The sequence below is a fragment of the Nicotiana tabacum genome, chromosome 2, assembly GCF_000715075.1.
Source record: "Nicotiana tabacum cultivar K326 chromosome 2, ASM71507v2, whole genome shotgun sequence".
Lineage (NCBI taxonomy): Eukaryota > Viridiplantae > Streptophyta > Magnoliopsida > Solanales > Solanaceae > Nicotiana > Nicotiana tabacum.
The window spans coordinates 13,865,890-13,890,967 of NC_134081.1; the positions used below are offsets into that span (position 1 = coordinate 13,865,890).

Consider the following 25,078-nt stretch of genomic DNA (forward strand, 5'->3'; position numbering starts at 1 on the left):
TCTCTAGGCCCCACACTGCGGGATATACAGAGTATGTTGTTGTTTATAAATTCCCCTAGTATAAATTCCCCTTTAGACCAATATCAGTAATCAGTTAGGTCCAATTCACAAACAATCTTCAAAAAGTAATTATCATTCATACAACACATTGATAAAGTGCAGGAATTCACAGTTGAGGAACAGAGTGTCCTCTTATATGTTCATTGTTTATAACAACTGAGAATCGTTCATCGGCAATCTAAGCTACATTTTGATCCTGTCGACTAGAGTTTTGCCAACTGCATCGTCAAGTAAAGCATACTTACAAAAAGTTTAAGTTCTTTCTATTTTCTTTTTTGGAACATATGGGGATGTCAAAGTTATAAGTTTGAACTCAGCAGCAGAAGATTGGATATAATGAACAAGCAATTCGAAAATGGTGATGACCTTTACTGTGAATCTGTGATCAGCAATACTTAAAATCAGAACATGGAAACCTCAATGATAATGTTATTTAGTGAGATGGAGTACCAATGAACACCCAAACAATAAAAACATAGGATCAATTCAATCTTTTTTTAGGAGCTATTTTGTGCAGAACTCAGACCAACTAGCTTATTGCCACTGACTGAAAGAATGCTAACCTCAACAGGAGCTTTAAATAATCCATCAAAATTTACCCACTTAAGGTCAAAGCCTTAAATGGTAGCTATGAAACTCTATCCAAAAATCAAAATCCAAGAATGAATCAGGACAAAACGAAACTTTACTATCTTCACTTTTCTTCTCTTTCAAAGAATGAACTCTATTCTACTGTGACTGTATGGGGAGTTACCCTACCTAGGACGATGTATTGATGTTAATGAAATAGAACCATTCAAGTTGTAGATTTGTAAGATTGTCCTAAGAAGTTTCTGAAAAGATTGTCAATCACCTCCACCACGCTTAATTCTTGATGTAGTTTATTTGGTCATGCAAAATAGTATAGTGATGCGAAGCATATGAAGAAGTCAGTAAGAAGAAGACCCACGGCATCAAAAACAAACTTTGGAGCAAATAACCCCCATACCTGCAAGAAGATGTATGCGGTCAGTTGCAATAGCATAGTCCAACTAATGTCCCGGGAAGAAAAAAAGAGAAAACAAAGTACACTCATACACGTGTCCTCCAATTCTGAATTGAAAAAGAATAGCATGTTGTGACTTGATACAACTATTAGGTCAGTAAAATTAATAATACTCAGGCCATTTTGTTAGCATTTTATAGTTTTTACAATGAAGAGAAGAAAAAGGGTACAAAGAAGTGCAAAAGCCATAGTGAAGTAATGGTTTGTGGTATATGGTAGTTGGTTAAAGTTCAATCTTTTTTAAAGAAGACGCTATTCTCATATGGAAACAAAAGGAAAGGGACAGCAAATTTAATATGGAAAGAATATTTCCCAGCGTTAAATGGCACTTTCTACGTTTCAGGAATACATAGGTGAAAAAGTAAACTTTAAGATAAGTACATAATATAGGTCTTTTCATTTTCGATAAGCATGTCATAGCTAGTATTATGACACTAATTTGAGAAAGAGGATATATTTTGGGACCTAGGAGAAAGTAGACCTCCAGTTCAGGATAGGAGCACAAGAAGATTGTATTATGACACTAATGCAAATGCACAAGGATTAGAGGTACCATCAAGTGCCGCCTTTGAATCGTAACACATATAATTGTAAGTGTCATAGTTGTAGCCATAATAAGTCCGTATGTCAGATAGACCTGAAATGTAATATACGACCTTAGTAACCATCAAACTCTTCAGCAGCAATTCCAAACATCACCCATGATCAAGATCCAGCGTAGATTAGTTTACCTGGCATAACTGAAAGAAAAACAGCTGTTTCCTTTTCTCAGCCTGGACTTCTGGACGTCGGAAAGCAACAAGAAGTGGAAGTCCCATTACTGGGAGAATGTGGGAGAAACCAAATGTATCTATGGTAAGCAGGACGGCTTGACGAAAAAGGTTGAATTCGTCAAACCTGGGGAAAAAAAAAAAAGCATGACACATTTTTATTAGATTTACCATAATCCTGGTTGCTTATGATAGATGAGGACTAAAACTCAACCTTGTTCAATATTTCTCAACAAGAACAACAACAACAAACCCAGTGTAATCCCACAAGTGGAGTCTGGGGAGGGTAGTGGGTACGCAACCTTACCCTTACCTTGTGAAGTTAGAGAGGTTGTTTCCAATAGACCCTCGGCTCAGGAGAAGCAACAATTTTTCTCAAAAGAAGGTAAATATATTATAGATGCAGCACTAAGGAAATGCTGGAATATGTACAAGTGAACAAAAACCAAGAGAATTCCCCTTCTAATCTTGGCGGATACCTTCTTCAAATGTTAAACAACTCCTCGATAGAGGGGAAACTTTTTCAAAATTTTGAATAAGATACTTTTGAATTGTACGGGCAATGAAACAACAATTGCAGATCTTGATCCAGATGTCAAGAGTAAACTGCAGCAGTATCTTTAGCAATACAAAAGAGAAGATTTTAAAGAACGACAAAACTAGTGCTGGTACAACATAATGCGCAAAAAATGACTTTTTTATCAGTAACTAAAACTGTCCAATTTTTGTTATAACCAAAAATGTCCAATTCAGGAATATTGGCATTACTTTGGACAGACCAAGATGAACACGGGAATCCAACATGGAATTTAATAAACACAGATTCACAACCCTTAAAAAGGAAGAAAACATTTCCTCTTACCCAACAAATGCGGCAGCATAGCGGAGGCCATCAAAGGCACACCTGCAGAAAGATTAAACTCAAATCATTAATGACAAAGAGGAAAGTTTTACAACTGAATGTGATCTACACTTGAAACGCATAGGCTGTAGGAAGAAGTGTTTTTTCCTGATCTGACCATGATAAGGATCTTACCAGTGTCCAGTGCAGAAAAAAAGACACACAGCTAAAAGGCTCCATTTTGTCACCGGAGAAGAATATGAAATCGAACTTCCCGTACAGTCATTCTTTGCTCTTGGTTCCGATGACATCAACCTAATTATGCACCACCCTGTGAAATGAAACTCTGCTAGATTAACAAAGGCGTCAAAAACTAGGACGCAAGACTAAAACCACCAAAAGCAAATTAAGGAGAACGAGAACATGAATTAAGAATTTGGAACAAAAAGCCAGTAAGACACATGAAAAACATCTATAGAGGAGCATAATTTCTGAGACCTTAGGAAGAACATGAGTAAGCACCTTGAATTACTGCTGCTAGAGCAATTAGAGGGCCTTGTTTCCCAGATAAAATGATTAATGTTGAACTCCATGCTGATAACATGGCAGTTGCTTTAACAATTGTATCTTCCTCCCAACCTGAAGTCTTCTCTTTACCACAAAGTTGAGATATTGCTAATAACAATAATTGCAGAAGACCAAAAACATAGATGATCCGAGGAATCCAATATGCTTTTATGTCCACAATCATTGTGCTCCGGCTGAATAAGTCACCATCAAAAGCCCAAGCCAGAGCTATAAGAGAAGAAGCGAATATGTTTCCAACAACAACATACTTGAATATTCCCTGACAGGAACTGTAACTGATGCTCTTGTAAAGTATATAAGCTAAAATGGTAAGAGCTAAAAAAGACAAGATATCAGCAACATAAATCCATAAGTTGGTGGCCTCGTCAATTCCTATAGTCCATGAAGGAAATGACTTCAAAAATAAAGAATTGACAGCCTGCTTTGACTGTCCAAGTTCAATACCAAATCTGAGAAGAGGAACCACCAGAACAAAAAGAAGACCCTGCAGAAAAACAGCAAAAAACAAACAAAGGGCTGCAAATGAGGTATCTTGGCATTGTTGCAAGAAGGGGAATATGCAAGAGAAGAGACAATGAATAACCAGCATGCATGTCTAAAACAAATTTGCAACATGGAATACCTACTTCAAGAAGCATCTTCTTTTTTACTATTGCATGACGTAATTGAAGCATTCCAGCCGTGGCCAATAAAAAACTTGCCACTTTACCTTCCTCCACTGTAATAGAAGCACAAAATAAAGGCAAACTATTAAATGGAACAAAGGAAAGGGAGTATCATTAGCTGAAAGAAATCTGCATAATGCAGCATTCAACTCAAGGATAAGAGCTTACAGATGAAACTATTTGAAAGAAAACTGAATGCGCGAATCAGCACAGCAGCATAAGCAAAAATAGCCTCAACAGAAATTACAAAATTGCCACCGTGAGGAAGATAGAAGCTGCATAGTTTGTCCAATTTCTTGATGGTGAAAATGTGAACAAAAAGAGAGAGCACCAAGATGCAGAAACCAGTGCCCATCATCTTTAGATTGAACTCTGTCCATTTGGAACGAGCAAGCGCAGCAACACTTGATAAGAAATTAGAAAAAGCTTCAACTTGCTTCTTCAATTGAGGTAACGATGTAAAACAATGTTCACTTTTACACTTCAATAGAGCTTCCTTGGTATGTAACCAAATATCATGGGCCTGAGCATAGAGGTTCGATACGTGTAACAGATCTTTGTCCGAAAATCCAATCACTGATGAAGCTGAATATACATCAATGTATCTTTTCACCTAAAACAATAAATTCACAAACAAGAGTAAAAACGCAGATGTAGAAACTAGAGAAACCTATATCACACACAGCATTAAAGCTTTGAAACTTATAAAGGAATATTGAACAACCCCACATCATAATGCATAGTTATGCCTTCAAGCAAATTGCAGGATTAACTCTCTTATTACATCTTCAGAAGTGGAGGCAAACTTTGAAAAGCAGCTTGACCTCATCATAGTTACTGTTTCTCTCTTTCATTGCCTTGCTCAATGAATCTGCGTGCTTGTCCAATCCAGCACGGATCCCACAGCCGTACCCGTGTCCATGGAACCATGAGCACCCTCTGACCCTTGAGTATGAACCATTAATTTTGCACCAATAGACCCTAGACTATTCAATTTGACTGAAGAAATAGGCCTTTACCTATGGCACATGGCTAATAAGATCGATCAAAAAACTCCTAATTCATTAATAAACCAAGACAGTAAGCTGTTAAAATTTCGGTCGGACCCGTTAAAGCCAATAAAGTTAAGGAAGACTTAAAAAATAAAGCAGCAACTCTTTGTACACTAAGACAACATTGAGAACTTCACTTCAGCGTGCATTTAAGCAGAATGAAATTTTTATCTTTTATCAGGGTAAAACATCTTTCATTTGGCTTGAAAGTAATTCATGCATTGGGGAAACTTACAGATGACAAAAGGAGCCTCCAGACTAGAACACCAAATATTCCAATTCCCAGGGCATCCCACCAGCCCACCCAAACTTTTAATAAACATACTATCAAACTAAAGTCTGTCTAAAAGGTTTTTCAAACTAATTGACTGATGTTGTTGGCTGACATTATAACGACCAGACCTAAAGGTAGCCCAAATTGCGGAATGATTTCCAGTTGTGATCAAGTTAACGTAGAGGAGGAAACTCCCTCAACTATGGGTTCTTATGCTTACTCCTAAATGTTATAGTAATGACAGTGACGTATTAAATCTTTGTGAGTGAACAGGACCTAATTGATAGAGATGAGCAAGGAAAGCTGTAACAAAGCCTGGAAATAAAAGCATTAAGGAAAGCTTAAAAGTATTGAATTGAAATTAAATTAAATTGTAATAAACTGATGATTGGATAATGTCCATCTCTATACAATAAGTCCTCTTTAACTGATACTACTTGTTGGTTGTTCCTGTTATACGTCAACTAACTATATCACTATCCTGTTAAACCGACGTCAGTTGTCCCATATTCGAGCGATGGTAGTTACTTGAGTGGTCGTAAAATCCGTGTATAATGTGGTCAGCAACGGTAACTTCTTCAATTACTCTTGGAAGTGGATTATGTGTGGATCTAATATCCCTCAAAATCCGGCTGAGCTACCTGGATCTAATCTTTCTGATGAAAACCTTTCATCTGTCGTATGTTCAGACAATTATGTAAGATGAAGCCAAAACTATTCTAGCCAGGTTCCCCAAATTTTGGTGTTAAAACTTTGACCCCCTACAATCTTTAATGGATTGATGTACATGCTGAAGAGCTTTACTCTTGACATCAAAATTGGGCCGTCTTATGCCCCATGTCACCTCTTTGTTGGTTGGATTTACATTGGCTACCTCGAGGCTTTGTTTCTTCATCATTACCCCATTTTAGCTTTTAAATTTGAACTTGATATTCTCCTCTTAGTCTTATGTGATACGCTCGAGGAAACCCTATTTCATTCGTGAAGACCCTTTCTTCCCTCCAACTCATATGAGGCATGATGGCTTCCTCTTTGAGACCTCTATTCCATTATCATCCACGGAAAACCCTTTCATTTCTGGACCCATAGTGAAAATCCCTTCCTGTGGGACCAAAGAGTTTTGCAAGTTATTACTATCTGAGAGTACTTCACTTTCCACTGACATTATATCAGTTGAATGAGTGGAAACAATAAGAGATTTATGATGCATCCAGCTCTCAGGTCAAGGCACTCCTTTGGACAAAGGGTTGACTTTTGGTTACTCAGTTTTGAATTTCCTTTTGATGACCTTTTGAATCTTCTGTAGGTGACATGACCTCATCTTCTGCTTGCAACTCCTTTAGTTATACTTATCAACGGGTGGACTTTTCCCAAGGTCTAGCTTGAAGTTGAGATGCACATAACAAAAAAAGTCTTTCTTGCTATCAAAATCTTTAAAAAATAAATGGAAATGAATTGCGTCTTATAGGACTTGAACCTATAGAAAGGTCTAGAAGACCCATGTTCTATCGATTAGAAAATGGACGCTTTTCATTATTTATTTATTTTTTATTTTAACGTTCCTACTTATTTGAAGAAAGAAAAAACAAACAGAAAGAACCGGATGTGAAATTGAAATTGTATATTCAATGATGTACTAATACTAATAAGCTAAATTTGATTTAATTAATAGATTTAAATTTCAGCAACCTTAAACGGGTTCATCTTTCGTACGGAAAGATAGGCTGAATCTGTGTGCACCAAAGGATGTAGTCATTTAAGTGGCCTTAGGTTCAAATACCGATGGAGAAAAAAATACTAGGTTATTTCTTTCCATTTGTCTAAGCCTTGGTAGAAAAAGTTACCTGGTACCTGTGGTGATGGGAGGTAGCAAACCGGTGAATTTAATTGAGGTGCGTAAGCTGGCACGAACACCAAAAAAAGGCATCCCGATGCCCGAAACATTCCACATTCACGTAGGGTCCGGGTAAGGGTCGCACTCTAAGAGGTGTGATGTAGCGAATCTACCCTAAGAGCTCTTGAAAAATCAGATTAAACGAAGCATATTTGGTTATGGTTAACTCCACATTGAAACATTATCCCTTATTTTCCTTCCCTTCTTCATTTCTAGTACAATAACCATATCTGCCATGTATTAGGTCGAAACTGTCTTTATATCTAACCATATCCCACTCAGATCTCCATCAACAAAAAGTAAAAAGAATCTCAGCAGCAAGGATGAGCAAACATAGTGTTACATTTACCCACAAAAAAAAAATCACAACTCTGATAAGGAAGTCTTGTAAGCAAGGTCGCAGGATGGTGGTTTGATTAAAGTCATGATGCTCATGCTCAATTGACCAACCTTAAACTTGCATAAAACTTGCCCTTAGTCTGGTGGAAGTTCTTACAAGAAGGGGAAAAACCAAATCTCGACCCATTCATTAATTAGACTGTTGAGAATATGGGAAACAGATCGTATCACAGGCCGATTGACTTGGATTTGATTGACTGAGGAACCCAAGTCAAATAGCGCCCCTTCCCTTTGTTCTTGTTTCTTGAATGCCCTATTTTTCATTAATCACTCAAGCTCATCAAGGGAGCTTGAAACCTTGGACCTCGTTGATAAAGAGAGAGTTCCAGATCTTTGTAATTCTTTGAAAAAACTGCTTGCCCTCTTTTTCATTAATACGGTCCTTAAAATAGGAGTAGCTTATTATAAAAGGATAGGAAGCTATAATATAGGTCTTCTGTTATGACTAAATAACATAAACCAAATCTATTAAAGGAAACCTACAAGAATTAAAATACTGACCACGCCTAAGGAAACCTACAGCAATTAAAATACTGGAAACCTAGAATTAGTGATCACGCCTAGTATAGACACGCCCTACAAAGGCATCTGTAACATAGACCACCTTAATCTCGATTGAACTTCAGGAATAGTGGTTGATAGCAAGCAATTGCACAAAGAGAAGAAAGCAAAACTCACCTGCCATGTATTGATGCAGAGGGCATTGACGTAGTTCTGCATCCACCTTTCTAAACTTGAGAGATTTAGGCCACTTTTGGAGGTAAAGATGTCCAAGTTCCAAGTACCAGCAGCTAATGCATATAGTTCCGGATTAACACGCCCAATGCTGAAAACAAGTCAAATGGTAAGCATCACTCAGACAACCTGGGCTTAAGCAATTTGATAGTCCAACAGTCCACTGCACTATAAATACTTGAAATGAATTTGTAGCAGTAAATGACTACTAGATCCAAAACAGCAGATGATCTTGACCTTAGAGGGTGAAAAGGAGAATGGTGTGATGCAATTGAGGTACCGTTCAAGATTCCTAAAGATGAAAAAACTCACTATTCTGAAGCTGTTTTCCAGAAGTAGGACAAATTTTCAGAGAGGAAAATTAAGACAATAGGTGAAACTGGATGAGATTGTCCTCACCTTTTCTTTTTAAAACTCCTACCGGTATCTCACCATGAGGTGACCATATAAAGCAAGAAGACAAGAACAAACTTATCAACTAGCACGTAGAAATTCACTAGGTGTGAAAGTTCCCAAGAAATCTTTTTAATCAAATATGGTATGCCAGAAAACATAAGAAAACAACAGACTACAAGTAGATGAATCATTCGTTGCGACAAATTCTAAGAATATAACCCGTCAAACCAAGTGCAGCTAAGAATAGTTGCACGTTGAATATATACATAAATATAACTCTCCATGTTATTATCTCACATAAATATTGAGTGAGTTCTTACACTGCACCTTCCAAAAGGATAAGGAATGCCAAGCAGAGCAGATACTGTTGCGGCAAAGTCAAGCTGTAAGCAAAGAAAGCTCAGTGCAATTTGTAAAGATAAGCATAGCTCATGACTGGCGAGTTCAAGCATCCGAGCACAAGTTATCTGACCTGCTCAATGGAGCTAGTGCATATCATCCTTTTCTCCTGAAACAAAGATTATAAGCAATCAATACCATAAGTAGATGCATGATAATACAAGTGGAATAGGTTTGAAAAGGTTGAGCTCAGAAAATGTTGCATTAAGTTCATTTCAAGAAGATAAAAAATGAAATTGTGACCAATCACACTGACATGAATCCTCAAAAACTTTTAAAAAGCATTATCTTACAAGCAAAGGACATTCAATTCTTGTCTTCAACTGAAATATAGACATGTTATCAATGATGTATCATAATCCACATCAAGTATTGGAGCTCCCGATATCACAGACCAAATGATCAAAAGTAAGAAATACTAACCCATCCTACTCCTGCATGCTTACACCAATCTCCAAAATCTATCAGAAGTGTGTGCTTGCTTTGGAAAGAAAAGTGCACTTCATGATCCTTTTGATGCCATGTCCATGCAGGAATTATATGCATCGTATACATATTTAAGTTCTCTAAAATACCCTTATTATATGCCACTACCTTTTCATTAATAATGGGTACAGTTTTGACTTAACACAAAAGAGCCCCCCACCCCCCACCCAGCAATTTCCCGTCCTCATCGTCAAGCTCCAAACATATTGTTTCAGCAACCCCTTCTTCTTCATTCTTTAGATCTTTGTTCTTAACATATCCTATAATTTATTAATGTTTGGCCTTTTCGATTGAAACCAAGGTCAAGTAAGAATTGTTGGGTGAGAGCAAATTGAAAAAATTCAAGAAAAAGATGCAACCCAATTGAAAAAGAAAATGAGAAGAAAACACAAAGATGCCTGTGATTAAGAAATTGAGAGAACACAACCAACTCCATCATTTTTGCGACATGTTCTTGCTCGATGCACTAAAACCACTCTCCCCTTAGTCGGTTAAGTATATTTCTATGTAGGACTCATTGTTTCTATGCCCAATTCATTTGTTTCAATGACTCAAAACTAGGCAAACTCCAAATAGAGTACTCCCTATCATCACTTTATTTCACGAGGTTGATAGAATGAGAACAGGTTGTTCTTCTAAAATGGAGTGGGAATTGCTGATTGCATCAAAGAACTATGTGCGGCGAGTGTGAATTGCAAGAAGAAAATGAGATATTTTGGTGAAACTTGAAAGACAAAAATATCCATACATTTAATGTGTTGGCATGAAATAATAAACCTATTTTGGAGAACTCAATTACGTATACCCATTTAATATGTAGTAGGTTAGCATTTATATATATATACACATACTAGTTTTTGGGCACATGCATTGCACGTGTATTCCATATCAATCGGTACAAATTATTTAAAATGCCATAAACATTGTTAAACATGAGTGTGAAGGGGATTTAAAGTAGAAAAATACAAGCTCAAAATGTGATGAATAGCAAAAATCAAAATGCTTCAACATTAATTATTAAACCATTCAAAAATGTCCGTTCTGAGAAATTTTGTATTTAAGGGTATGCAATTATCAAAATTCAGTTAGTTAATATTTAAGATTATAGTTAAAAGGAAATTATTCAAGAAATAAAAAATAGATAAAGTAGAATTACAAGCATGGAAACTTCATTAGCAATGTAGCTAGGATGCCAAAGTATAACAAATACAGAGAGCACATCCGATACCTTACCTATAGTACAAAGAAGTGTATAAAGAAAAACATAAGACACCTCTATAGTAATACAAACTATAGAAAACACTAAAGAAGTTTAGCTTGCCCTTTAGATTTGGTTGCCATGATATGACTCCCGTGCTATGTCATACATTGATTAATTTTATTTGAAGAGCCTTACTAGAACCCCCACCCAAATGAACGCATTATGCTCCTTAAACCTTCATCATACAACATTATAATAGCTTTATAACCAAGATTTATTGAACTTTGAGCACCAGACTTTCGTCAATGATTTCTATTGTATGAAATCATATTGATTGATTAACAACAAAACAATGTCAACGCAAGGTTAGAGATTTGGAGGTGGAGTCTAAATGTTTCAAGTTGACCATGACCAATACCTGGAGTGCAAGTTCAGTGGAGCGACTCAGGATGTGGACGAAGACGTGAGGCTTGCGTAACGACCCGACCAGTCGTTTTGAGCTCTAGCACGTCGTTCGGCGGTTTGAGGCCTTGCGTAGTTTCACTTCATGTAATATGACTTGTATGCATAGTCGGAATTGAATTTCGGAAAGTTCGGAGTTGATTCGGATGGAAATTTCTCAATTCGGAAGTTTTAAGTTGGAAGAGTTAACCAAGGTTTGACTTTTGAGCAAACGACCTCGGAATCGGGATTTGAAGGTTCCAATAGGTTCGTATGATGATTTTGGACTTGGGTGTATGTTCAGGTTGAGTATCGGGTGGTCCGAGAGCATTTCAGCGCTTATTGTGGAAAGTTGGCAATTCGAAGGTTTTAGAATTTCCTAAGTTTGGTTTGAAGTGGACTTTGGTGTTATCGATATCCGTTTGGGGTTCTGAGCCTTAGAATAGGTTCGTATCGTAATTTATGACTTGTACGTAAAGTTTGGCGTCATTCCGGAATGTTTAAGTGTAATTCGGACGCGTTCGTCGAAGTTTGAATGTTTGAAAGTTAAAAGGAGGATTTGATCGTTGATTCATGGTTTTGATGTTGTTTGGTGTGATTTGAGGCCTCGAGTAGGTTCGTGTTATGTTTTGGGACTAGTTTGTGTAATTGGACGGGGTCCCGAGGGCCTGGGTGTGTTTCGGATGTGTTTGGGTTGTATCGCGCTCTTATTTGATGTTTCAACGTCGTTTCTTTGGACATAAAGGGTACCATATTGAGCAAACGACCTTTGATTTGTGATTGGATTGAACCATTAGATCCGTATCGTAATTACAGAACCATAGCAACAAGAATCGCCGAATTCTGAGATCGTATGAGAGAGTTATGCCCATTTCCGTGTCGGGAAAGATTGTTGGTTTCTGGTTTGGACTTTGTTCTTTGCGAACGCGAGGGAGGTCCCGCGAACGCGAAGAAGGAAATTTGGGTTGACCGGTCAACGCGAAAAATTGATGTTCGCGAACGCGAAGAAAAAAATCCCCCAGAGAGTGTTTTAAATGGGCAGACCGAGCATTTTAGTATTTTGAGCATATTTTGAGTTTTAGAGCTCTGTTTGAGATGATTTTCGCGGCGTTGTTCTCGTCTCAACAAGCGGGCAAATATCTAACCTTTATTTTGATGTTCTTCCATGATTATTTTCTTTGGTTATCATTTTTATCCGTGTTTGGGTTGTAGAAATTTGGGTTTTGAGCCTTAAAGTTATGAGATGGTACATCCTTGATTAGAGGGTCAATTCATGGGCGAAATTGGATGATTTTCGGAATATAAACTATATGTTATGGGTAATAATTAATTTCGATAATTTTCGAAATCCGGGCACGTGGGCCCGAGGGTTGACTTTATTGACTTTTCGAGCGGAATTGGGAATCATTATAAATTGTTAAATTGTAAGCATTGGAGTATATTTTGATTGATTTGCACGTTGTTTGACTAGTTTCGGAACGTTGGGCTTGAGTTGAGGTGTTAGAAGCGTTGGAGCCGGTTATGGAACTTCGGAGTGAGGTAAGTCTCCTGTCTAACTTTGTGAGGGAGAAACTACCCCCTAGGTGATGTAATTGTTATGTGCTATTAGTTGTGGGTGCTACGTACACACGAGGTGACGAGAGTCCGTACGTAGTTAAAGCATGTTTATGTCCAGGTAGACTTAGGACTTTACCTTGTAATATTTGGAATATTTGAATTCATTCTGCTGGCTTAAATGATTGAAATTATAATTGAACTTGATTTAGAAATATATACATATATCTTAGACCGAGCCTTATTACCTTGAGTTGTTGGCAAGTTATTTGAGAAACGGTAAAGATTATACTCACCTTGTGTTCATATACTATATCGAAGCTCGTGTCTCGTAAATCGATAATTCCTTTCCTTTCTTGTGGAGCGGGCCGAACGCCTCGGCAGGAATTATGTACCACACTCTCATGGGAGCGGGTCGTTCGCCTCGGCAGTATAATAGATGCATCTATGGTTCGTGCCGCTCGACCCTCGGCAGTGTACACGTTATGATGGAATCGGGCTGATCGCCTCGGCAGTATCATATTCTTTCTGAGATCTGGCCGTACGACCTCGGCATAATCGTGCGTTATATAGTTAGCAGTCTGAATATTCGCGAGATTTTCCTTCCACGGATGCCTTGCATTTTATATGGGAATTCTTATCTGTTTGTTATTGGCACTTGATATTTCTGAGTTATCGAGATAGAATACGAGATTGAGAAATTGATATTGTATAAAGAAATTGAGGAAGATTGTGTTAGTTACAGATTTACCTCACTACTATTGTTGTACTCTTATCTGTTTATGATTTACCATATAGATTTATTGGACCACTAGTAAGTGTCGATGTCGACCCCTCGTCACTACTTCTCCGGGGTTAGGCTAGGTACTTACTGGGTACGCGTTGATTTACGTACTCATGCTGCACTTCTGCACTAAATGTGCAGGATCTGACAGGTTCATTTGATGATCATCTTGGCGCGTAGGCGCAGCTGTTGAGGAGACTTCATGTGAGCTGCATTCCAGGCTACGCATCACAGTCCACAGAGTCTCCATCGTACTATTTATTTTATCCTGTCTTATTTACATTCTAGACAGATGTTGTATTATTATTGTATTCCTTAGTAAATGCTCATGCACTTGTGATACCGGGTTTTGGGAGTACCTACTGGGTGTTCATTATTGTAGTTCGCGTAATTATTATCATTTCATCTTGTAATTTATACCTTATACGGAAATTGGAAAAATAAAATCACGGGTTTTCTACGAGTACTAGATTTTACACTACTTATTCAATGGGATTCATGATTTCGAAAGTAATAAAATGAGTAACTAAGTTGATTAATCACCGTTGGCTTGCCTGACGGCGGCGTTAGGCGCCATCACGACCTATAGTGAATTTTGGGTCGTGACAGCTTGATTCACAAGTCATCCCTAGGAGGGATAGTTTCAAGTACATTGGGTCAATTATACAACGAAATGGGGAGATTGACGAGAATGTCACACATCGTATTAGGGCAAGGTGGATAAAATGGAGGCTCACTTCCGGTGTTTTGTGTGATAAGAATGTGCCACTAAAACTTAAAGGTAAGTTATATAGAGCGGTGATCAGACCGACTACGTTGTATGGGGTTGAGTATTGGCCAATCAAGAACTCTAATACCAGGTTAGATAGAATTATGAATGAAGTTATTCGGGACAAGGTGGGTGTGGCCCCTATGGATGACAAGATGCGGGAAGCGAGACTTAAATGGTTCGGGCACGTGAAAAAGAGAGGCACAGATGCCCCAGTAAGGAGATGTGAGAGGTTGGCCTTGGAAGGCCTAAGGAAAGGTAGAGGAAGGCCGAAGAAGTATTGGGGAGAGGTGATTAAGCAAGATATGGCGATTCTCCAGCTTACCGAGGACATGCTCCTGGATAGGAAGGTGTGGAGGTCGAGAATCAAAGTAGTAAGCTAGGTAGCCGACGGTGAAAAAAAAAGCTAGGTAGCCGAGCGTTGTCCTTGCTCGTTCCAGTAGTTTTAATGCATCCCTCAGTGTTAGTCTTGTATTTTTTTATTATTAGATTTCTGTTATTGCTTACTCTTTCGCTTCGGTTTTCTGTTTGGTTTGCTGGTGTTGTTGCTTGTTGTTACTCCTTCCTCTCTATCTTTCCTGAGCCGAGAATCTTCCGGAAACAGCCTCTCTATCTTGTTCAGGTAAGGGTAAAGTCTACGTACATTCTACCCTGGCCAGACCCCACTAGTGGGATTACACTGGTTGTTGTTGTTGCTACATATTTGTGATAAAGACACATATAACAAATGCATTCTCTATACATATTTTTACATGAATATAGATATTAATTTCTTGAGAATTTAAAATAAAATTTACATATATACAATTAAACAAAATTATAGTATAACTTAAAATGTTTTGGAAAAAAAAACTATTGTCACTAAAAATATTATTTGACAATAGAGTACCAAAATGATTTTATCATTTTAACAGGAAACTATGAATACAAAATTTATATAATCTGTAAATATATAAATGTCTTTTTCTAGAGGAACAAAAAAGTAAAAAAAATGGAGACAGGAAAGATTATCTCTTAAACATACCAACACTACACCTTAGCGGTATATAATATTATTGAAGGATTATTGTATGCAAAGCGTAGATGCCATGAATATCTAAAACGGTTAAATAAGAAAATAATCTTTGACAATTTCTGATTTTCTGGAAATCCAAACAAAATTTCTTTTAACACCAAATATGGTAATTAACTGCCAAATGCCTCATATATCATTTGTTACTGATATATAGTTACCACAAAAAAAAACTAAGGGATTATTTCATAGTACGAAACAATAATAGGAAATGTTTTCTAACCATAATTTGCATAAATGAGAATATACGGTTTCATGAATTCTCATAGAAAGTAACCAAAAAGAAAATGAACTTTCATGAGTTGACACTTGCTAGTTTGTGTATCACAAGAGGTGAGCATATAGGTCTAATTAATATTGTGAATATTTTTACCGAAGTAGGATATTCCAATTGCTTTGAAAATCCACTTATATAATCTGATGTTTGATAAGAAAATCTAATTGAGCAACGGATGAGAAAATTCATTAGCAGTTTAACATGTATCTTTTGGTTTTCTTCGACAGATGAGCTAATACACTAAGATGATGAGTAACAGTTTTTTCAATATATTCATTACCCTTTGAAAGGTTGAAATTTTGAATGTAAAAAAATGCTCAAGCTTTTACATACACTGTTTCCGCTTTTCCGTACGTTTTCCTTGACTTGACAGATTCATTCAATTGAACCCACACTCAAAGGAGGATCACAAGCTCGGAGCTCGACGAAACGGAAAGTTTGAAGAAGCCCAAAGGCATTACTAAAAGCTGACCATTTCAATGGCCTCCACATTTGTATTTTTCTAGTTTAACTTTTTTTTTATCTTCATTAGAGCGTATATTTACCTTTTTGTATACAAACATGGTTGGAATAGTATTTGATTTTAAGGGCAAAATCGCCATTCAGTTTTTAATGGGTAAATTTGTAAATCAACTTCTACTTAAAAGTGTTCCCACTTTTAGTATAGTATTATATATATATATATATATATATATATATATATATATGACATTACAAAAGAGAATGAATCTATCATGTCAACTAGGACTTTCTGGATTAAGGGATAAGCAAGATGGGTTTTAAAGAAAAATGGAGAAACAATGGTTCTTCAGCTCGAAAGTAAAAGCAGGAGTAATACCGGTTTCTTTGGCAGCTCCAGAGGTTTAGTCAAAGGGGCCCTCCATCTCTTATGTTATGTTAACAGAAGCTTTGAGCAAAATGATGGATAAAGCAGTTATGGAAGTTTATTTGAGGAGTTCCACAGCTAGTGCAAGGAGACAAGGAGAATGACAGTGTGCAGGTATCCCATATACAGTCTGATGATAAGTTGGTATTTCGTGATGCAGAGGTTAGCTAGTTACAACACCTAAGGTTCGTGTTATTTTGATTCCAAGTAGTATCAGCACTAAGAATTAATTAAAGAAATGTGAAATCATCACAGCAGAACTGGACAACCTTGAAGAAATTACACAGGTATTCAGCTACATGATTAAATCAATACCGACAATTTACCTGGGATTATAGAATCCGGAAGCAGAAAGAGTAGAAAAAGGGTTGTGCATTTTTGAATTCAGCAAGAGAGGTACTTATCCAAAAAGGGGCAGGGAGCAACTGATAGAGAGGTACTGTCAAGCATACCCACCTATTACAGGTCACTTATGCAAGCTCCAATGATGGTAACAACAAAACTGAAGGGTGGCTTATGAAGAAACATAACAATACCTTATGGGGGTGGTTTATGAAGAAACATGATGAAAGGGTGGGAGATTTCTATGAGAATATTCACTTGAGGATGAGCAGTGGCAACAGAGTCAGTTTCTGAAACCAAGATGGTGGGGTGAAGTATCACTAAGCAACTGTCATCCAGGCATCTTTTTTTTTTTGGTGATGACCGAGAAATGGGCCAACCCTTAGGACCAGAAACAAGACTTTGAATCTCGGGAATATTGGCCCTTCTCCACTTAAATACCAGACTAAGTTCGCATGGCGCAGGGCTCGAACCTGTGACCTAAGTCATAAGTCCCTCAACCTTTGCCGCTTGAACTAAGCCCTGGAGCCAACTGCCATGCAGTCATCTTTAGCACATCAAGCGAGAAAACAATGAACATTGCATAAACATATAGAATAGATGTAGTTGTAGATCTCTAAAATTTAAGAGTTAGAAGAATTAACAGGATTGCAAGAATTAAAACCCTCCTTACTGTACTGTGTAGGCTGAAAATCACAACAACGGACTAGGTTACATGGAGAATGGAGATGGAAGAAAAGGGAATTAACTTTTATCCGTGAAGTAGTTCTACCATAAGAAACTTAGGAAATACAATTAGTGTTTCTATTCTCACAAGTATGAAGACTCGATAACATACGTTAGTTGGTGCTACGTATGCTCTGTGTGCAAGAAAGTGGGAAAAGATGTGAACCACCTGTTGTTGCCCCACCACAAAGCATGTCGATTGTGTTGGACTGTGTTAAATAGAATGGATCATGCCAGCAGGTTACAGCAAATAAGCTTCAGCATGAAGAAGAGAGAAAAACATGGCAAGTAGAGCCTCTAAGTTTCTAAATATGATGTGGACAACGGGAGAGAAAAAATTGGAGGGATTTTGTCGACGTAGAAAATTCTTGGAAATAATGAGAGGTCCTTTGCTGTTTCTAGTGAACTTTTAATGCACCCGTGAGTTCCAGTAAGCATAGATAACTAGGTGACATTGGTAGAGAACCAGCTCTATTGTAGATTCTTTACCTTTTTTGTATTACCTCTTATATACAGGGACTTTCCCCTTTTGACCAATACAATTATTACCATAGCAGAAAAGGGAGTGAATCGATCATACCACAAGGTAAGCTTTTGAAATGATTATGAAGCAGAAGCCTACAATGCAGCTTCTAAGAAAACCTTAAGGATTTGACTGTGAGGATAAAATTTGTTTGGCCTTTTTTCCTTGTCAAAGACACCATAAGTGTTTGAAGACTAAGACCATCATGATAATGGAACTGAAAAGGGAAGCTATCAAAAGTAAACATAACATGGAGTTTCCGAACATAAAGGAAATAGAGGCCATTAAACTTGGATCAAAAGAAAGAAGGAATACTAATTTTCACCTGCATAAGGTGTTATGGGAAATCTAATATAGAATGTTAAATTTCAACCATAGAAGAGGAAAAAGTAAATGTATTATACATCCTTCCGCTTAACTCCAAAAACATCTTGAAGGCACTGATGCATTTTTCCCTTACAGTGAGAGCCAGTCCCAACCCATCATTCCATTTACCTCCCCATCCTTGGCCACCATCTAGTAATGAGCAACAAATGCTTCTCCATGATCACAAACTGCCCTCTCCAGATTCCATTAGGGTAAGCATGATACTCCAGCTCCATCCACCTTTTTTGGGCCTAAAAATCACTAAAATTGACCCAAAGACTAAAGGCAACTTGACACATACTTCTTTTCTAGATTAAGGTAAATTAACTCATACTTTTAGCCAACATATATTAACAGTGGCCCAAACAATGGAGGTACAGTTATTGAAGCAACATGACTCGTACATTGAAAGGTCTTTGAAATAGAACATCAGGATTGAAGCTCCAAATAGGCATGGAGTAGGGAGTCAAGCACATAGTTCCAATGCGGCAAATTTCAGTTGGACCAAGTAAAGGGTGCAAATGAGAAACTACTACAATAGTTTATTTAGAAAAGGGTTTTAATAATAGTACTGTAAATAGCATCAAAAGACCCTTCTGGCTGATGATAGGAACAGTAGCCAGAAGCAGAGGAAAAGCAACAAATATTTTGCTTACCGAGTCCCTATGTAACTAGTTGTTGATTTAATTATTAGGAAAATTTTGATTCTGATTGAGATTTGATTTTATTTTGATAGATTTTAATTGATTGTAATTTATTTCCCTTCCTAAAATAGTCATAGATCCTAGTGTATAAATACATTTGCTTAGGGATGTAAAAAATACACAAAAATATAAGAAGTCTTTTCTTCTTTTCTTGATATTCATGGTATCAGAGCCATTGCTGCCTTTTGAGGTGAGCTTTTCTCCCTCGCAGCACTAGGGTTCCTTAATCTCAGAAAGAGGTCGAGTTTTTCTCCCTCTGTTGGTTGTTCGAAACTAAACACCTTTCTATTAGTGCTGTCAAAAAGGTAATACCACTATAGAGTCCGGCAGATAACGGTGACCAAACCCCAATTAATTGCTACTGAAATCACTGCCAGACGCACCTCCACGTGCTACCAGAAGAGACTGACTTCCGGCGTCATGCGCCGATGCGTGACTCATCCTCCGTAATTGTTTCCGTCCAACTTATTCTCTGGGCCTACGACTCCACCGAGCCAAGTTCAGATCTTCCATTCACCGGAACTAAAGTTCCATCGAGATAGATTTGGTTTCCGGCGAGGCAGATATCAGATTTCCTTCAGATTGGGCAGAAAATATGGAGACGGTTTCCGGAGAAATCTCGTCTGCGGATGAAATTCAACTTCTCCGTCGCCTCCTAGTCAAACTTGACTCCACTAATATTGCCACATCCAATTATGTGCAATCAGGTACTGCCTTTGTTGCTCATCTTAATTTTGGATTGTTGATTCTGGTGCAAATAGACAACACATGACAGGCTCTTCTAAAGGCATTCAAAACTATTCTCCGTGTCTCAAAAGAGATAATATCAAAATAGCCAATGGTTCTTTAACACCAATCTCTGGAACAGGTTATGTCGTTTATACTCTTAATATTAAACTATCATACGTGCTTCATGTCCCTGAGTTCCCTTTCAATCCTTTATCTGTTAGTGCCATCACCAAAACTCTAAACTGTAAAATCGAGTTCTTTCTCGATCATTGTATTTTTCAAGATCTTCAAACAGGAAAAGGGATTGGCAGTGGTAGATTGAGTGATGACTTGTTTATATTAGATGGAATTTAAAAATCTGATCAGGCCTTTTTTTGGGGAAAGAAAGGATGCCAGCCAAGAAATAATACAGCGGCATAGACGGTTAAAACACCAATCATTCTTTGATTTGAAGAAGTTATCTCCTGATTGTTTTCAAGGACACAATTTGATTCTTTGTTTTGTGATGTGTGTGAATATGTCAAGCATACTAGAAACTCTTATTTTGTGAGTGATAATAGAAGCACAACTTTGTTTATGACTATTCATTCAGATTTATAGGGTCCAAGTTGTTTCTTTGTCTGATAGTCGATGGCTTGTTACTTCCATTGATTGCTCACTAGGATGACTTGGGTATATTCGTTAAAAGCCAAAAGTAAAGTTTTCTCTTGTTTTTAGTCATTATTTCATAAGATGATTTGTACTCAGCTTGATGCCAAAATAAAAATCTTGACAATTGACAATGGTAGCGAATACATGGATAACAAATTTAGAGCTTATTTGGAGTCCAATCAGATAGTCCATCAAACTAGTTATCCTTACCCTAGTGCACAAAATTAGGGATGTTCAAAACCGAACCGTAACCGTTAACCGTGCCGCAAAAATGGCTTATTGGCTTATTGGTAGCGGCCTATCGGGGTAATAATTGGTGAACGGATTGAAATTTTATAATTAACGACTTAACGGTTTAGAGGCGGATTATTCAATTTCCTTATCGGATAAACCGTTAACCCGTTAAGAATTTTTATATTTATATTTTTACCCCTGTGTATAAAATACTATTTGAAGCCCTAAATCCCTAATTTCTCAATTCAATACTACCAGCCCGCAACAACCATCTCTATTCTCTTCTCTATCACCTAAATCCCTAATTAAAATTTCTCCCAATCTCTATTGTAAACTAAACAGAGTTGTTGCTGAGGGAGTCAGGGAGAGATGTAATATAAACAATAGCAGACAAACAATGGCGAAATTCTCTTACTGCAGGAAAAAAGGCCATTAAAGAGGATACTAGCGCCAAAGGTATAGCTGATAGGATATAGTAGCATAAGCATTTTATCTCTTTACCTCATCAAGCAAAAAATCAACAGCAACTTCATCATTGGCACTTGGCAGTGTCCTTAAGAGCCCGTTTGGCCAAGCTTCCAAAACTGCTAATTTTGAGAAGTGTTTTAGCTCAAAAGTACGTTTTTTTTATGACCGAGAAATCCGCCTAGGGCCGATCCTTTGGACCAACCGCAGCCTTCGAAACTCGGTGGATAATCAATAATGGGCCCGCCCCTCTACCCTTCTCCACTTAAATACCAGGCTTTGCTTTGCATGGTGTGGGGGCTTGAACCTGTGACCTAAGACAAAAATCCACCACCCTTTGCCACTTGAGCTCAAAAGTACTTTTTAAAAAAGTACTTTTGGAAAATTACAGTTTGTGTTTGGCCAGTTCATTTGAGAAGTACTTCAATAAGAAAACTGTGTTTGGACAATCTTTTCAAAAAGTACTTTTGAGTATCAAATTACGAAAAAAGACAGTATGTATTCAGTTTACAAGTAGTATATTATTTACAATAGAGAAATTAATTTAAATAGTACTTATAATAAAAAATTTAATTAATTTTTCTTATTATTTAATTGGAATATAAAATATAAAGTGTGTGTGTGTGTATATATATATATAAATAGTACTTATTATAAAAAAATTAAATAATTTTTCTTTTTATTTAATTGGAATATATATATATATATATATGTGTGTGTGTGTGTGTGTGTGTGTGTATAAATATTTATCCAAAGCAATAATATTACGTATCCGGTATTACTTATTGTTTACATGATGATTTAAATATATCAAAAATATAGTCATTCAATATAAATTAAAAATTTGTTTCATTAATCCTATATAAAAGAAGAGATCTATTTACAGTGAATAGACTATTTCAAAGAAGAGTAGGAGAAGGAGAATAAAAATATGATAGAAATAAAATAAATAAAGGAAAAGGATGGTAGAAACAACAAACAACAAAAAGGAATAAATAAAATTGTTGAAGGATAATTTGAAAGATATAAATTTATTGTAAGGGTACTTTTGTCTTAAAACAATTAATTTTCTGCTTCCGCTTTTTTTAAGAAGCTAGAATTTGTAGCTTCTTCCCAAAAGTAGAAAAACTGTTTCTGCTACTGCTCAAAAGCACTTCTCCATCTTGGCCAAACACATCAAATTTCTAAAAAAGTACTTTTTCTAACCAAAAAAGTACTTTTGGCCTCCTAGAAGCCTTGGCCAAACTGGCGCTAAGAGTGGTTTTAAGAAAAAGAATGTCCAGCTGAATTTGTTGAAATCCACTACGGTTAAAAGTCTGAAGTCGGTCAAATTCTCTAATTCTCTACTTTTTTTTCCTGTCTATTTGATTAGCCGATAAACTGCCCAATGACAGCCCGATAATCACTAATCTAATACCAATCTGCCTGATGTCTTATTGGATGGCTAGCGGATTACTACGTTTATAAACCGATAACCAATAAGCCAAACCATTAAGTGTAAATATCCGTTCGATCCGCCCGATAAGCACCCCTACACAAAATGAAATCGTTGAAAGAAAAAATAGGCATTTATTAGAAGTAGCAAGATCTCTTATGTTCACCATGCATCTATCAAAACTTTACCGGGGGATGCTATTCTAGTAGCTGCCGATCTTATCAACAGAATACCACTTAAAACCATCAATTTTCAAAGTCCTCTGGAAACTTTAAAGGATAAGAATGAATATATTGTTCCTCCGAAGGTATTTGGGTGTGTTTGTTTTGTCCACACTAGGAATTCAGGGAAAGTTGATCCTGGAGCTATAAAGTGTGTTTTCATTGGGTATTCTCAGACACAGAAAGACTACAAATGTTATCATTCTCCCTCTAAGAGATCTTTTGTTAGCATGAATGTTACATTTCGAGAATCTAAGCTTTATTTCACTATTACCCCATCAACTCAACAGGGGGAGAGTAGTAAAGAGGAAGAGGTGATTCTACCTAGTTCTACCACTTGACATCTTGATGACATTGTCACCGGAGAAAGTGAAATTGGAGAAAAAATTCATGGGCAGATTTGGATAGGCCTGATTTGAAAACATACTCAAGGAGAAATAGAGCAGAAGAAGCTATCATGCAATCTACCGAAACTAAACCTTCTTCTACGGGTGAGTTATCTATATTTCCTAAAGAGTTAGATTTGCATATTGCAGACAGAAAAGGAGTCACATCTTGCACCACCAAACACCATTTATCTAATTATGTTTCCTATAATTCTTTGTCTCTCTCCTATAGAACCGTTTCCTTGTCTATTTCTTCTGTGTCAATTCCCCAAAATTGGAGGGAAGCTTTTGCAGATCCTACATGAAAGCAAGGTATGATTAAAGAAATGAAGGTCCTGTCAAAAAATAAAACTTGGGAACTTGTCACTTCACCATCGGACAAGAAGTTGATTGGCTGCAAATGGATCTTCACTGTGAAGCACAAAGATAATGGCTTGATTGAAAGATTCAAAGCAAAATTGGTAGCTAATGGATCCACTCAGACTTATGGATTGGATTATCAAATTACATTTGCGCCCGTCGCAAAAATGAACACTATCATGGTTCTTTTGTCTTGTGCAGCTAATCTTGATTGGGATTTACAACAGTTTGATGTGAAAAATGCATTTCTTGAGATGTGTATAAGGAGATTCCTCCTGAATTTGATATTGAACAAAGTCAAGAAAAGGTGTGCAGACCGAAGAAAGCCTTGTACGGATTGAAGCAATCCCAAGAGCATGATTTGACAGATTCTGTAAAGCAATGATCTCCTTCGGCTACCAACAAAACAATGTTGATCATACCCTCTTTATAAAACATCAAAAAGGTAAACTCACTCTTCTCATAAACGATGTTGATGACATAGTAATGACATGAGATAACAAAGAGGAGATAACCCAATTGAAGAAGCTATTGGCACAGGAATTTAAGATCAAGGATCTAGGAAAATTGCAGTACCTCTTGGGAATTGAGGTTACAACAACAACAAACCCAATATAATCCCACACGTAAGTATGGGAAGGATAGTGCATATGCGGACCTAACCCCTACTTTGAGAAGATAGAGAGGTTGTTTCTGGTAGACCCTCGGCTCAGAAGGAATTTTTATTTCTCAAAGAAAGTATATTTTGGATCTCTTAAAAGAAACCAGTATGACAGGTTGCAAACTAGCAGAATCGCCCACTGAAAGTAATCACAAGTTACAAACAGGAGTTGAAGAGCCAGTTGATAAGAAGAGATAACAGAGGTTGGTTGGAAGACTCATTTATCTCTCATACTAGACCTGACATAGCCTATTCAGTCAGCTTGGTAAGTCTAAAAATGCATAATCCCCGAGATCCTCATATGCAAGTTGCTTTCACATTTTGCGGTATCTGAAGTCTGCTCCAGGCAAAGGTCTGATTTTCTCCAAACATGATCTACCTTCAGGTAGAAGCCTATACATATGAGGAGTGGGTTGGATCTTTAGATGATAGAAGATCTACATCCGGTTATTGTACACTTGTAGGAGGGAATTTAGCTACATCAAGTGCGGAACCAGAATAAAGAGCTATGGCCCAGGAAATCTGTGAACTTCTTTGATTACTAAAATTATTAGAAGAATTGAGACCGTCTACAAAGCAAAAACTTTCCTTATATGTGACAAGGCTTTCATCAGCATAGCTCATAATCCAGTCTAGCATGACCGAACAAAGCATGTCGACACTATATCAAAGAAAAAGTTAGAGTGG

The 25,078-nt window shown here is 37.1% G+C and overlaps 1 protein-coding gene across 6 annotated transcripts in view; it reads right to left on the reverse strand.

Moving 5' to 3' along the window:
- Nucleotides 1–326: 326 nt before the first annotated feature.
- The window catches only part of LOC107783358 (uncharacterized), a 39,384-nt gene continuing 14,632 nt past the window's right edge, over nt 327–25,078 (reverse strand). For 4 of the 6 annotated variants that reach the window (XM_016604328.2, XM_016604326.2, XM_075231013.1 and 1 more), the window contains 11 exons: nt 9,192–9,227; nt 9,047–9,102; nt 8,267–8,414; nt 4,138–4,582; nt 3,931–4,022; nt 3,239–3,788; nt 2,912–3,047; nt 2,738–2,779; nt 1,837–2,002; nt 1,659–1,742; nt 470–1,048 (listed from right to left, as the gene is read on the reverse strand). In XM_016604328.2, the coding sequence (XP_016459814.2) occupies nt 950–1,048; nt 1,659–1,742; nt 1,837–2,002; nt 2,738–2,779; nt 2,912–3,047; nt 3,239–3,788; nt 3,931–4,022; nt 4,138–4,582; nt 8,267–8,414; nt 9,047–9,102; nt 9,192–9,227 (1,854 nt within the window). In that variant the 3' untranslated portion in view covers nt 470–949. Of the gene's footprint in view, nt 440–469; nt 1,049–1,658; nt 1,743–1,836; nt 2,003–2,737; nt 2,780–2,911; nt 3,048–3,238; nt 3,789–3,930; nt 4,023–4,137; nt 4,583–8,266; nt 8,415–9,046; nt 9,103–9,191; nt 9,228–25,078 lie in introns of those variants that run through there. The other 2 variants (XM_016604327.2, XM_075231016.1) reach the window with 1 other exon arrangement.